The following is a 15,470-nucleotide window of genomic DNA, read 5'->3' on the forward strand; positions in this document are numbered from 1 at the left end:
GAGGACGCGCAGGACTTTGACTAACGGTCCTATATATTGCACTTGTACAAAAACGTTTTTGATTATACAAACTGGGACCTTAAAAATAATAGTAGATAAATACAACGTTACTTGTATAATTGTTCATCTGTAGCAGTGAGTAGTATGTATGTATGTACAATTAAACGACTATCGAGTCTAGGCTATTGCAGAGTTATGTAGGTGTATGTGGTAGATTTACGTTTCTGTACTTTCAACGTTCCGCGTCCGACAGTCAAAGTCGTGCAGGCCCGGACTAACAAATAACAGCAACAGTTAACGGAAACCGAGTAACATGGGTGTTAACTTAAACCTTTAATCTGTACGTTATATTATTATTTTCTACTTCTAAATTTAAGTTACTATATACCACAAATAGTATAGCTTCACCTTAGCTGGGCGAGCTTGGCTCAGCTTCCTTAGCATAACAATATAATAATATTAATAAAGTAACTTTATACGAGTTACAATATCGAGCGCTCCTTGGCAACACTGAATTGAAGCACAGTGGTCGAAGGAGGGTTCGACGGACGCTTTGGTTGGGTGCTTCAGTCTATGTAGGGCCTTAAATTTTTAATTTTTTTTTTTCGTAGAAACAAATTTGAAGGCACTTTTTGACGGACGAAATGGCCCAGTGAGAATTTTGAATGAGTTTTTTTTTTTTAGACCGGTTATCGAATTTTCTTACGGAAAACTGTAGTTTTTTTGTTTGGTTGCCTTCATCGCTATTGCTGCAGATTTTGTATGGATTTTGATGACTATTTCAGATTGAGAACGCCCATCGAACTCTCCCTTGACGCAAACAATACTTGTCTGACACAAATAATCATTATCACGGAAAACACTCTTACTGCCCCCGTATTTTTACGTCTAAAGAAACCAACTGTAATGTTATCTTGAACAAGTAATAATTTCATAAGAGATACTGTTTCTTAACAAAATCACTTACAATCTCAAATTGACCAACCAATGTTAGGTGTTTACGTTAGATACTCTTTCACAATTCATTATTTTTAAATTATATTTAATAATTACGCATTTAATGTCGATGAATACTTGCAGTATTTAGATGCGTAAATTGATGGAGATAACCATTTCAGGAGGTTCTCTATCCTTGTACGAACGTAAAACGTAGCAGAGAGTGTGTGGTTTTTATGGTTTTGTACAAAGAAACGTCTTACAAACAATGGTTAAAAATCTAGTGGTCTACGTTATTCTTGGCTGTAACGCATGATAAATGTATAAGCGGTACGCAGTTTATTGTAAAAATAGTCGTTAACTAAAGGTAAATGAATGGGGAGCACTCGAGTGGTATTTTTTTCACCAACAGTAATTGTACATGTATTACTACAACTCACACAAAATGCTATGTATTACATATTGGACTAGATAAGTTCATAATCTTAATAAAAATCTTAAAAATTGCCGGTATCCGGATGAAGAATGATACACACTAGCAAATAATAAAGCTACACTGGTAGGAGATTTCGTCATAAGAAAATAGAATAAGGCAGATTTTGGTAATACACACTCATATCATTTTCTTTTTTTTTTTTTTGCTTCGAACTTTAAATTTAAGGCGCAGAGGTGCTTAAAACAAGCTTGTACTTTTTTCGTGATATCTATATGAATTTTTTAGATTTTTTTTTGAACCGGTGACCAAAACGTTTTCCGAACGGTGTTTTGTTTTTGTGTGTTTTTTGAAGCCTGCGAAATGCGATCCTGTAACTGAAAACCGGGTTTATTTCTTTTGTTTGCTGTTTTTATACGTATTATACTGAATGTAGAACTCAATCTGCCACCGTCGTATAGAGAAATACGTACGCACGTACGTATTGGGGTTGGACAGATTGCGTTCCATCGCCGCTGAAGTTCACGTATTTTGTATATGTGTGTGCATGTCAAACTGAAAATTCGCAACCAAACGTGTTGTACAAAAAGACAGCATAAACTCAAAGACGTCAACATCATGCCAAACATGTGAGTAGAAACGAATTATTACTGAAAGGTTTGTTAGAATTCCTACCTAAGACTGAGGATAAACTATGCTATTGGGCCCCACTAGGGAGATTCTTGGATTGACCTCAAAAATTACTTTACAGTCTCACCCAGAAAGAATGTAGTACCTCCAGGACCTTGTTCAGGTCTTTTCTGAATTCATCTGTTTGAATCGTCTTCGACAATTCGGGTAATGTATTTTTTTCTTTTTGTTTTTTAATGTGTTGGTTTGGGAGTACGCGTCATGGTGCCACCACCATCAGCAATTAATATCAGCACGGATTATTTTATCGTGTACGATTTTGGATCGAGTGCAACTTTGGCCGTATCTGTAGTTATGCAATTTCTTTTTTTGTTATGTTTATCTGTTTTGCTGCGAAAGAGCCACCAGTGTCTGTCTTCTAAACGAAATGGTTTGAACTGTCAAATCCAAGAGTAATTTTGAGGTCTTATGCCACCTGCGAAAACCAAACCGCGACAATTCGTCCGCTCATCTCCGAACGCGGCAGATTTCGTCGTCGCGGCCTTTTCACAGGTCAAGTTAAATCTGCGAAATTAGTCCGTTATAAAAAAAGAACCGCTAAAGAACGTGATTTCTTCTATGTTTCCCTTCGATAAATAGACACTATATAATCAAACCACATTCTTCGTTTCATTTTCCTTTTACGTTTCTAATTTGTTTGGCCTGCTCCGCTATTTTATGGATATGTAGATACTAAACGAAAACACCAACACGTTTTATTGAACTATATCTAATTATGCTGCTATTGCGTAGTGGTTATAGAATATTTACAAGTTCATTGTTCATTTACAATAACACAGAGCGGTTTTGAAGGAGCAGGTCCAACATACCACTTCCGTCAACTTTTTCACCGTTTGAAGCAAACTTACTCAAAAGTATTTCCGAAAAAAAAAATAATTCAACAAAAAAATAACTATAAAAGAAAAACTACGTACTTAAATATATTAAAAAAAAAACTGATTCGTTTGGTTTTTGTAATGTAAAGCATTTTTAAAAATAACATGTATTTTGATATAGACACGTCGACTTTTCTTAACTTCAAACGGATCTTCTTACTCCATTTTTCATTATTTATACTATTCGTCCCAAGACAAACAAAATCTAAACTCAAGTCGCATAAAAATCCAAAAGATCAATTTTGAAAAGCAACAAAATCTCTTAACGTCGAACAAAATGAAATTAAAAAATATAGAACTGCAGTCTTGTAAAATTTAGGCAGTTTTTTTTTTTTCAATAGGAACAGTTAAATCACATTATTCTTTTCAGGCAATTACAAAATCTTGGGACCTATCGATAACAAATACAACAAACAGTTACGAAGGTAATCACGTCCTGAAGATGCGTCGGGTGTAATAATGGAATGTTATGTACAAGAATGTATTTCTTATAGAATAGGAACGCCCTGTAAACTGTTGCACTACTAACTGGCAACACATACACAAGAAGCACAGAAAAGACACATAAATTAAAATTATTTATTGACTAGTTCCCTCACACTGTATTGCGAGACCGTGACAAACTAAGGCATAAAGTGCAAAGTGAAATAATTACGCTAAAGGAAAAAAATAATAAATTAATTAAACTTGGCTAAACATATATAGGTACATCACGTGTTTCTATATCAAGCAGGCGGCGTCATGCACAAATGAACCGATAATCAATTATTATCGTTACCAAATAATCGAATTAATAAGCGTTTTTTATTTTTGTAACATAAACAGGGCATGCAAACTAAATGCATTGTTTTAAAAGGGCCTACTTAATATAAAAAATAATAATGCAGTAAACCACAGTTTTTCTGGTGTCACGTTTTTCTTATCTTTAAATCTACCATTTTATGTAGATATAAAGAAAAGAGAAGAGTGCATAAAGAATTATGTAAATTTACTAAATTTCAGAACTTTTTTAGGAGCACAGCAGAGATATTAAAACAGTTTATTGGAGTTGCATGACAAATTTGTTTGGTCTATTGTATTAAATGAAAATGTGTGTAATAGCAGACTGTTTATACGATATTTGTATATAGAAAAGTTCTGAAATATAGTGAAATTATAATTTGAAATTTAAACAAGTTTAGAAACGTCGAATTCAATTCGCGACTAGTTAATAATTACTTTGGTTTATTTCCTATAGCTATTCGGTAATAATTGTAATAATAATAAAAATAATAAATAAAAATAGCAATAAAGACAATCATCTATAGGTTTCTATATACAACGCTTCGTATTTACAAGGTACAAAAAACATCGAAATAAATATACTTAGATACAGTTTACAGAGGCGAGCGCGTTTTGTGTTTCTGAATTGATTGAAGTTGAATCAATTGAATAATAACAACACGATTAAAAATGGAAACGGAAAACCATCAACGGGGTGCAGATATTTAACTTGCTGACTTCTGGCGAGAAAACGAACTGAGAACTTGAGATGCTTTGTCATCGGTAAAATGTATAAATTGTATCAGGTAAACTGACTGGCATCGGCTATCAACCGTTGTTAATCGATTATTATTGTTATTTAGATATATTTTTTTTTTGTTTGCGATATTCTTCACTGTTCGAGCAGTGAAATATAGTCTTCTGCCAACTTAGATATACAATATTATTATAAGTTATTTATAGTAGTAACAATAGTTTCGAATCGAATCGAAGATGATGTCTGGGCATCCTCGACACGATTCGTATCTATACCCGATAAAAAAGATAAACAATAAGCGTTGCCTTGACAACGCGTCACCGATTCGTTGGTTAACATATAACCACCATAACCTGAGCATCAGTTTCTATTAACATCCTATGGTGTTTCATAAACACAGCGACAGTCGATAGTCATTAGAACGGTCTTAGCAACGGACTTACCACAGACAGGTACCTGTATTACCGCGAGGTAACCGGTTTTTTGTTTTAATTAATTTTTGTTTTTTTTTTTTTATTATCATTATTATTATTATTATTAATTTTATTAATAATTAATGGGAACGACGGCGGCATTTCAGTTTACTCGAGCTGCTCCAGGAAATTTGGAGATTTAAAGTACTCGGGGACGGGATCGTCCATCCTGGAGATGATCTTGTAAATTGACTTTTTCCAAGATTGTTCCGAGTCACGGCCTTCTTGAATTGCTTTGAAGAATTCGCGAAGGGTTTGCTCTACCACGAACCTGAACGTTGAAGGAACCTAAAGCACAAAAACAAGCAATAAATTTTCGTAGACTAGCGACTATACCAATCTAGCGCAATTACTACTGTAAACATTCCTAAGTTAGTCAAGTTTCCTTTAAACCGTCTTGTTAAAAGGAATGATGATAATAATACAATTGTCGTCATTTTTAGTTTGAAACAATTGTGTGTTTTTTGTGTATTTGAATTTATAATTGGATCTAATTTGGTCCTTCGAACAAATCAAAAGTTTTCTCTAACATAAAAACATTGATACTACTTGTTTTGTTTTTTTCAGGTAAAACAGAAGCCTTTCCTTAATACTGTAGGGTAAGTTATCATGTATACTCATCATAATAACTATAAAAGGAGCATGCAATTCTGTAAATTTGTTTTGGCCCAATTACAGTAAGTAAACCAGTTTAGGGTTAACCTCTCTCATTGAGTTGTTAATCCTACCTCTAACTGCGCTAGTATTTTTTAGTTATCGGCGACTTCTAGTATTTGATTTCCAATTTAATATTACTTTACTATTTTAAGTATTTAAACATTAGTCGTTTACGATATATGTACCTATCACCTAAATTATATTTATTTTGAGTCCTTTTCTCATTCTTTATTTTAGATAAATTTAAACGCACTATCAGCCGCCAAAGAATTTTTAATTCTTCTAGTTTTCGATCGAATTACCTGCATACCTACGTTTTTTAAATTAAAATTGCGTGAATATTGTGAAAGAGCAAACTTGTCGGAGCTTTTGAAGAGCCACTTGTTTGTGTGATGCCAAACCATGGCGTTTTTGTTCTGGGAAACATTCGATTCAAGTGCGTATTATTTACTTTTGTTGGAATAATTTTCCCCAAATTCGGCATTCGTTTGATGCTAAACAACGCATCGGCCAGAACATTCACGAATAACGCTATCGTATTCCAATTTAACCTGCTGTTTATTTTATTAATATTATGAATGCGTTTAAATAAACGCGAAACCTTTTTGGAGTTTCTAAAAAACATACTGGATAATTTTGGTATAAAAGAAATACTGAATGCAATAACCTTCGGATAGTTCATACATGTTACGACTAGTGGAAATTTAGGCAAACTAACCAAACTCATAACTGACATTACACTGCATAGCATGGGTAGCCCGAAGTATAAATATCGTAGAAAAATATCTTAAGATGTGATGACCATAATTTGTCGCTAATTTATTGGTATTTTTCTACGATATTTCTATTTGAAGATACGCTAGGACCAATGCCAACTTGGCGCCTCTTTCGCCGGTCAATTGGAGAATAAAACTAGCGATAATACGGGAAAAAGTACCCATATTTCAGTGACAAATTATACCCCTTTTTATAGTATTTTTCTATGCTATTTTTATTTTGAGATAAGCTACGTGTGGTGTTAGCTTAATGCCAGACCAGCATATCGCCTATTTTTCTATAACAGGTTGGAGCGACAAATTTTTGAATTTGATAACCCTCTATTAGCAACAGGAAATATAACTTTGCCATGTTAGTTTGATATACGTCAATGTAGGTATAGACCGACTGATACGAATTGTTTGACAGTAAGGAAGTTGATATCTAGAAAGTCGGATAACTCAGGATGGATGGAGCAGCAGAGATGTTATATAAAACAGAGGATAAAGCTTATAACAAAAAGAAGTCAATAATAAGATTGTTAAAGGTGTATGTCTGGAGTACGGCGCTGTACGGGTTCGAAATGTGGACAGAGGGCTCGGGGAAAAAAGAAAAAGGTTGGAAGCGTTCGAAATGTGATGCGCACCATACATAGATAGGAAAGGTTAGTAATGAGGAGGTATTAGAAAGAGTATGAGAACAGAGGGCGCTATAGAATTCTTAGGTTTCAAGGGCTAGTTAGAGACATATTAGAAGTAGAAGCAGAGCTAAGACGAGTAGAGGCATACCTAGATCAGATTACTGTTCACAAATAGTTAAGGATGTGGGATGTTTTTGTTTTTGAAAAATGCGAAGATTAGCTCTGGATAGAAAAGAGTGAAGGTGAGTGTTCAACCACACTTAAGACTGACAACCCTATGATGATGATGATGATAAAAGAAGTCGTGTTAGGGAAGGAATTCTATGAAAGTCTTGCCGATAAAATAAATCATGCAAGATAAAATAGGAAATAATAATTTGTCGCGGATAGAGACCACGAACCTGAAAACCCCATACCTCGATGTGATTGTTACGGTTATAATGGAGGTTCAACACCCGGTACAGCTCGGAGTCGCCACCAACATGCAGGTCTTCGGCATTTTTCACCCCCTCTGACACTGCTTGCCTAGCGTATTTCTCCATTTGAATGTAGTAAAATTCCCTGAAACAAAAAGTTTATTTAAGAATTTTTAAGCATTATTTTACTAGTAGTTAGTTAATAAGTAAGAAGGCGGAACAGTTTTATTTGATAAATGTTACAATTGGACAAAGTTCTGTTGATAAAATATTCATTCCGTTCAAGATTTGCAACAGTCAGACAGAAAAAGAAATTAAAGACGATATCTGCTGGTTCAATCTCGAGTTACTTTTTAGCTTTTTCTCCCTAAATCCGTACGAACTGCAATCGACTGATTTAAGGGTGGTCCCCTCTTGTTAAAAAGACTCCGATATAGTCTTCGACCCCATCCATTTAACAATATCGGTCGCGGCAGCACTCCTTGTCCTTCCTAAACATTTTTGAAATTACCCCATCTCGCCTTTACTCACAAAAGATGACTCGGCTCTTCGGCGAACCAATCCCTTTTCCCTTTTCGTACCGTCAAATTAATGAAGCATTTTGTAATTTTTCTTTTTCGTTAACAAACCACAAGTGGCCACTTTTACAATTAAGTACAAGTAACGAAATATAGAAATCTATTTATAAATACACCAAGGATTATCTTATTTAGTTTCAGTATAAATATGAGGATAAGATAAAGAACATCAACAAGATTCACTGGAGCAATTTGGAGTTTTGATTATACAAAATGTGCATTCGTCTGCGAGTCAGTAAATCACATTACTTTAAATAATCCTGATACAAGAGAGAGTGTGGTATCAAATGAGAAGCAATATTTTGATTAACTTGTTGTAAGTCCGTTTGGTAGTAGGTAAATGTGGAGGGTGGAATGAAAGCAGCTCGCATTTCAATTTCGCGAAAACAAAAGACCGAAGCAGCTGAATAGAGAAAGCTGCTCAATACGTCGTTGAATTGCTCGCTTCTAAAAAACAATTCCTAATAATTGCTAATAAAGGAATAAGGTTAATATTTCCGGATGGCCGATCGTCCGTATAACACGGGGAGTCGAGTTTCTGCCGTGGAGGCAAATTAAGAAGCTACCTTGGCAGCAACAGTCCGTGCTACGTTGGTATTATAACGAGGAATGGCACTTATTCGTTGTTAAAGAGAAATATTTCACGCGCACTTTGGCGAACAAAAAGTCGCTAGTATATTCGCCCAGCACCAACAACCACCACGACCACACCATCGCGGTGGATGCTTGGTGGCAGTGGAGACGACGACGAGGACGCGTGGTATACGTTCGTTCCTGATATAACGGCAACCGAATCTGAATGGGAGCAATTGATACTACATGGAACGAAGCCAGGCGTAAGAACGATTGCTAATTTGAAGTGTTGCGCGCCACTCTTTCGACTTGTTGTGTCGTAGCAGCAGCAGTCACCAGTGGCTGTAGGAGTACCTACTACCTACAGCCTCCAGGCAAGCCGTAATAACGGTGTTGGGCGAAACATAATAGCGTCTACATCGATAGACAGAGTGGCAATTAGAGTGATCGTCGAATCTCGCGTTGAGTTGCCTTGAAAGCGCGAACTGCCACCCGAGCAGTTGTACGTCACCCCGTTGAGAACTGCTACTTGCTGCTGCTCGTTTCCACCTTCGAAATACACAAGGAGGACGTGATAACATGAAGTACTTAACCCATTCGTACACATGCATACGTACGTGCACACCTACCCGTGCAACAGAACCCTTAACTGTTGGGGTCTACGAGCTTTTCTGCTTACCAAATTTGTATTCTTTTCTTTCACTTGCCCTTTACTCGAAATATTTCCGTTTTTGCGAACTTATTCACGCTGCCTGCTTCCTGGCCCAACAAATACGAACAAAACGCAAGCTTTTTGGACTTTCCACGCCGTGATTTTTAATTCAGACTCTTATTTTTTCTTATTTTCACTGAAAATATGGGAGTTATTTGTGTAACTACATCCATAAATGGTCAAGGAGGAATTATAGTTCACTGAATGTTTGTTTTGTCTCATACTATTACGAACATTTCCACTGGTCGCGTCGACGTCGTTCGTTAAAATATTTCCAAGGATTGGTACTCTATTTTCATATCTTCTGAACTTAATAATTTACAATAATTTCCTATGTCCCAAATGGAATATAAATATGACTGCATCATTGGTTCTTAGTGCAAAAATATCTTTGCTAATAGTGTCATCAATTTATCCGTTTTATTGATACCAATATTTTTAAAGGAAATTGAATTCTACATCTTTCATTGAGACGTGGATAAAATAGTTCCAAACATTCAAAGTATCAAAAATTGCAAATAAAACAAAAAGCTTTCTGCAGTAATTAGCAATGTGTATTTAAGAAATATCTCCTTCAAAATTTCGTTAATAGGAAGTTAGATGGAAGTCCTTACGAGAAACCTTACTTAAAGGCGATATTTCAAGGTGAAGCAATTCTGTAATAGTTTAAATTGTCTTCTGGAAGAATAGTCTAGTGCAGTGGTAGACAAGTCACATGTGACTGTTTGATTCCTTGAGCATGGCTCTTCAGTTAACGCAGGATACTGATGGATTGCCGTATCTTCCAGGGGAGGGATGCTGTGGAAGATGTGATCTTGTAGTAGGACTTTGAAAATACCGTGGATAGAAATGGTTAGAAATGAGAAGGAATGAGAAAGGTTGGAAAATAGGTGATATGGAAATCAATAAGGAAAAGGATAAATAGGATACTAGGATATCTATTAAGACAAGGGAACGTAAATATTTAAGGAAGTTTTTCGGATTGAAGACCTTATAATGAATAATGTGAGAATTACAAAATGATGGGGTTGATTTGACGTTAAGTGCTATCAAGAAGGGAGGAAAAACATTATACCTTATTGTCTTTTGGCACTTTTATAATTTGTTTTGGAAATTCCTCGACTACAAGGGTTCTGTTTCGTTCTATCTAATGGTATACAAAAAGAAATTTTTAAACGTTACACACGTATCAGATATAGAGAGTGAAATTATGCATGCACATGCGTGTTGCGGAACACCTTCCACCCCATTAAACTATCAAAACTAACCACCCAGGTGCCAGAGCTATTGTTGTGAAACACTCAAATACCAATTACAGGGCAATTGGCCGAGCATAATTAATACGACAATAATACAAATCTGTTTAATTATTTACTACATCTGTTGCTTACGCCGGCGACGGCGGCCGACGCGACGCTCGCTTTCACATTGCATCACCACCCATTATACGCTTATACGTACGATTATACGTGTACGTGTACCTTCAAACATGTACTACGTGTGTGTGTGTGTGTGTGTGTGTCTATGTTTTTGTATAAAATTATAAACAAACCTGTTGATCATAATAAACGCGTAGCTAATATAAACAGCGAAAATCGCGCACAGAAATTGATTGATACTAATTACCTACCACCGTATAATTCGAAATGCACAAGTATGATTAAAATAATTGTTTGATGCTGTTGAATACACAGTTAATTCACAGGATGTGACAGGAAAATTGAAGATCCTTAAGATTTTCCTACCGCCTGATACGTAATTACTGAATATCTCCTATTTTTTTTTTTTTCAAAATTGGAAAGAGTGAACGAGCGTGTCAAATCGTCAGTCTTAGGACTGAGGAACCTATGATGATGATGATGAAGTATAAGTTAAATTCTGGCTAATTAGAATATGCTGAATTGAAATATCTCATTCGTTTTGATATAATTTCTTTTAACTTTTTATTTCAAATGCTATTGGAATATTATTATTTTCGTGTTGTTTTATTCGATGAATTTCACATTAATTCCTAAAACTTTTAAATGATGGTATTTAATAATCCATTTTTTGACAATATGATAATGTCTCAGCGATATTCAATTAATAATTTGAGTTGAGTTTAAACGTTTTTCCCACCATAGGAAAATGTCAGTGATAGAAATGCTCGCAAGTAATATAACGGTTTTTAGTCCCCACTGAACGAACATCTGCCTTTATTGCCTCCTCACATTACTTTGTAGGACTTCTTGTCAAACCAATAATGTACGTATACGAACGCCGACACGAGCTACATCAGGGGAGCCGTGGTTTAACTTATAGAAACGTGTTACACCCATTATTATTATTACGCACATGTATATGTGCATGGGTACGAAGGGATGTCCAAAACATTTCCTATCGAATTAAATACTCAAAGAAGAAAATAGTAGAAAGTACAGAGCAGTAATCCGATTCTCGTAAAATGCGACACTGTATTTCTTAATATGAAACCTGAACCAGATCAAAAATAAGATCACATCAATGATTATGCTTTCGTCGAATAATAAATTTGGTGTTCATTTTGTTGTTTTGTTTACAATTAGCTAGATTAGTAGGGGTTGTTTTGGAGACACCCAAAAGCAATCCCGTAGAATATAGGTTAGGGTTTGAGAAACACTGTTCTTGGGTATATGTTTTGATACCGTGACACGTATAATGTCTAATAATACAAAAATCGAGAAGACGATAATAAGAAGTCGTTTATTTTCGATGTCTAGGGAATCAAATAGAAAAAGGCGCTTGAAACATACAACATGCAAACATATGCTTTTTAATTTTTTTTAACTTAAAAGGAGAAGGACGATTTTGTTATACTTCCAAGGTGTGTATACAACGTTTTTTGAATGAAATAGTAAAAGCAATTAAATTCTTATCGTTTCAAACTACCCCACTGTTTCATATTAAATAAAATATTCTATAAAGGAATTCTTCAGGAAGCAGTATTTAGAAGTTGTTGTAAACTCGTATACTTATAAATACAGAAATACATAACAATACGTTCTGTACATCCCTGACGGTAAGAATAACCGTCACTTCCTTAAGAACACGCGCGAGTTTCTTAAAAAAGGTCTTTAAGAAGTTAGCAAATTCGACTTGGGGAGGGTAAATCAAAAAAGCAGATGTTAAATCTTTTGTTGTCGACCAACGTCTTGTGCCTCAAGACGTTGGCATTAAGGATAACCGTTAAAAGACGCTTTACCTGACTGACTGCTTTACCTGTGCCTAGCGGGAGAGCTAAACGTGAGAAAGTGCCCTAGATCTTGTCCTTTGTCACGAAAGCTTCCTTCGATGACGGGGACTCCACGAAACCGGCCAGCGATATACCGACTCGAGAACACTATGCGTTCCCTGTTAGAAATGCAGGCCGCGTTCTGCTTACTGTACAAATTCGATAGGTCTGGATAATAAATATGCGGGTTTGAACTCTAATAAGCGGGCTAGGTACCTACAGTAGTCAAGCTGCTACGTCTTATAATGTACAACGACACAAACGTACATACACTTTACGAAAGTAAAAGAAGAATAAGGGGACCGTGAGGGCACCGATTTCTAAAGTTTTCTCACGTTCTACCAACATTATTATAACGAGTCATCATATATGTACAATTTTAGGACAATCCATATAACGATAAATACACCACCATTGCAGCAATACTACAAGTTTAAAAATGCCAAATTAAATAAATCACAAGTCTTCTATTATTATGAAATTGTTTGAAAATAGCACGTACACATATTACTATTAATGGAGTAATCAAAAATTAAATCTGACTCCCTAAACATCGAAAATCAACGACTTGTTCTAGTTAGGGTCCCCATTAAACTGTTAAATAGAAGAAAAATGAAAAGTAGGAATCTTGGGAAAAGAAAAGAAAAACATTAAAATATGTAATGTTATAAAGAAGAAAACAAGAACAGAAATAGATTTGATCATTTCTGGACATTGAATGGATGCAAGAATGCATCCTGAGAACGAAAACAGGCATATTTCAACAACAAGAGCATTAATATTTCATTGAAAGTTCTGTAAAGCATACTTTTCCAAAAAATGTTCAAAAAAAATTTTCTAGCGTAGTTCGATCGTTTCAAACAAGTCTAATAGTGAGAAAATTATTGTAGAACAAACAGAAAAGCTCAAAACCCCGACGCCAAAACACGACACTGTAGTTGTCCGAAGCACTTTTCGGTAACAAAGTTACCTTCTTCAGGGACTGAAGTAAACTAAACCTAAATGAGAACTAATCCTAATTTATACTGATAGTTGTTAAGGTTCAGTGAACATGACCCGATGCCAACAAGGTAGATGTTCAAGGGACCTTAACAATCATAAACGTAATTACACTAGACTAAATAGCAGAGATCCAGGGATAGGACCGTTGTCATTGTTAAGAACAATTTGTTTATTTTTATAAATGTATATGCCAACGTTTTCCAATCTTCATATTTTGAGAAAATTATTAAAGTTTTCAGTGAAAATACTTAATGAACATTATTATTGCTATTAGTAATTTGTCATATTACGAAGTTATATTTCTCGTAAATTGAAATGTGTCGTAACGAGTAGAAAACAACAGCGAAAATTGTGTAGAGACCTGCGAAAATTAAATGGGTAAATTCGTGGAAATTTTCTTGTTCTCGCCGTAACGCTCCGCTTGTTCGCAGCAGTAAACAAAAAACGTTAGATACGACACTTGAGAAAAATAACCGCGAAACGTTACGAGTGAGTGTTAACGAGCCTGTTTAAAAACTGAGTAGAGTCGTCACAATGAAATTAGCACGTATTAGCGGAACAAAGAATCGGAACGACGATAACGCGACGCGACGCGACGCGGGATCTCGTTATCACCGAGAATCAGAAAGAGAGAGAGCAAGAAGGCGTTCGGATGAAGATGTGTGTGGATAAACAAACAGCCCCCCCATTTCACTCACTAAACAATCACGTCTCGTTTCGCGCGACGTAAGAGTACTATTAGATTATGTGTACATTACCTACCATCAGTAGCACATTTTCAGTTTGTTCACCGGCACAAACATTACTCCATAAAATGGTGTGCTATACAAAAAAAAAATACAACCTGCCTACTAATATGTACTTACATACGTACGTACGTGTACGAACGAATCGTTGATACGACTTTAATTTAACGCGTCCGAAGTAGGTATTAATAAGCAAAAGATCGATAGCGTGAAAGAAGCATCCGGAGGTGGATTACAATGGGACGGCACAGGACTCTTCCAGAACAAAACCTACGTAACGCGTCCCCATAGCTAGTAGTTGGTTGATGGCTTGCATAGGTACTACTGCATCATTCTTCTACTTTTTACCTATGAAATGAATTACCATCCCACAGTGCCTGCCTGCCTTTAAACGTAACGTATTATTTTAAGCCTGATGGCAGTCGCATTCTAACAAAACGAATTAAAAAGAATGAGACCGTTAATTAGTCATTTGCAATTAAAACATTTAATAATTGAACAGGGGTTTTCAGGATCCGCCCGAGTCCTGGATAAATTATGATATTTTATTTGTGAAAAAATTCGTTTTTATATGCTCCTCTGCTTCGCGAGCGTAGGGAAAGTATCTTTTAGAAAATTTATTAAATATATCTATTTATATAAGGGCTTGCTTCGACAAAGGAAGTAAATCTCATTAAAAAAACACACACCTATCTGTTATGGTTGTTACGAATTGCAAATAGCAGTTGTAAATTTTTCATAGACTTTATAATAATTAGGTATTTTTTTTTTTCAAAGCTTTGCTAAATTTCAGGAACCTCTGCGTTACGAGATAAACACCACACAAATTAAAACAATTAATTAATTCACGATTCTACGTTTATTGAAAAATACTGCGGCACGATCGGTTTCACGGTCGTGAATGCCGATGCAAAATCATAAAACTAATAAAAAATATATCTAGGTGCTTCCATTTGAAAAAATAAAGTTGGTGGTAGGCGCTTATTTCTGGGCCACCCTGTTAGGGTTGCCACCTTTTCAGGCTTTACATAAAGTATTTCTCGACTAAATGGTTCAAAAACAAAAGTACTCAGCATAAAAATAATGTATTTTATTTTTTGTTTCTAAAAACATATTTTTTGTTACACCTAGCAGCCAGTAACAAATTGCTGTTGCTCTTAAATATAGTAATAGCCTCTAAACATGGCAAACAAAGATTTAAGTAAACTAAAAGT

General features: G+C 35.4%; 1 protein-coding gene across 1 annotated transcript in view; it reads right to left on the reverse strand.

The window, feature by feature from the left end:
- Window positions 1-1,577: 1,577 nt before the first annotated feature.
- Window positions 1,578-15,470, reverse strand: part of LOC108735472 (homeobox protein prospero-like) — a 124,982-nt gene continuing 111,089 nt past the window's right edge. The window contains exons 7-8 of the mRNA XM_025979943.1: window positions 7,381-7,540; window positions 1,578-5,214 (exon numbers count right to left, since the gene is read on the reverse strand). Coding sequence (XP_025835728.1) covers window positions 5,035-5,214; window positions 7,381-7,540 — 340 coding nt within the window. The 3' untranslated portion in view covers window positions 1,578-5,034. The remainder of the gene's footprint in view (window positions 5,215-7,380; window positions 7,541-15,470) is intronic.

This window comes from Agrilus planipennis, unplaced genomic scaffold (genome assembly GCF_000699045.2).
Source record: "Agrilus planipennis isolate EAB-ADULT unplaced genomic scaffold, Apla_2.0 scaffold91, whole genome shotgun sequence".
NCBI classification, from domain to species: domain Eukaryota; kingdom Metazoa; phylum Arthropoda; class Insecta; order Coleoptera; family Buprestidae; genus Agrilus; species Agrilus planipennis.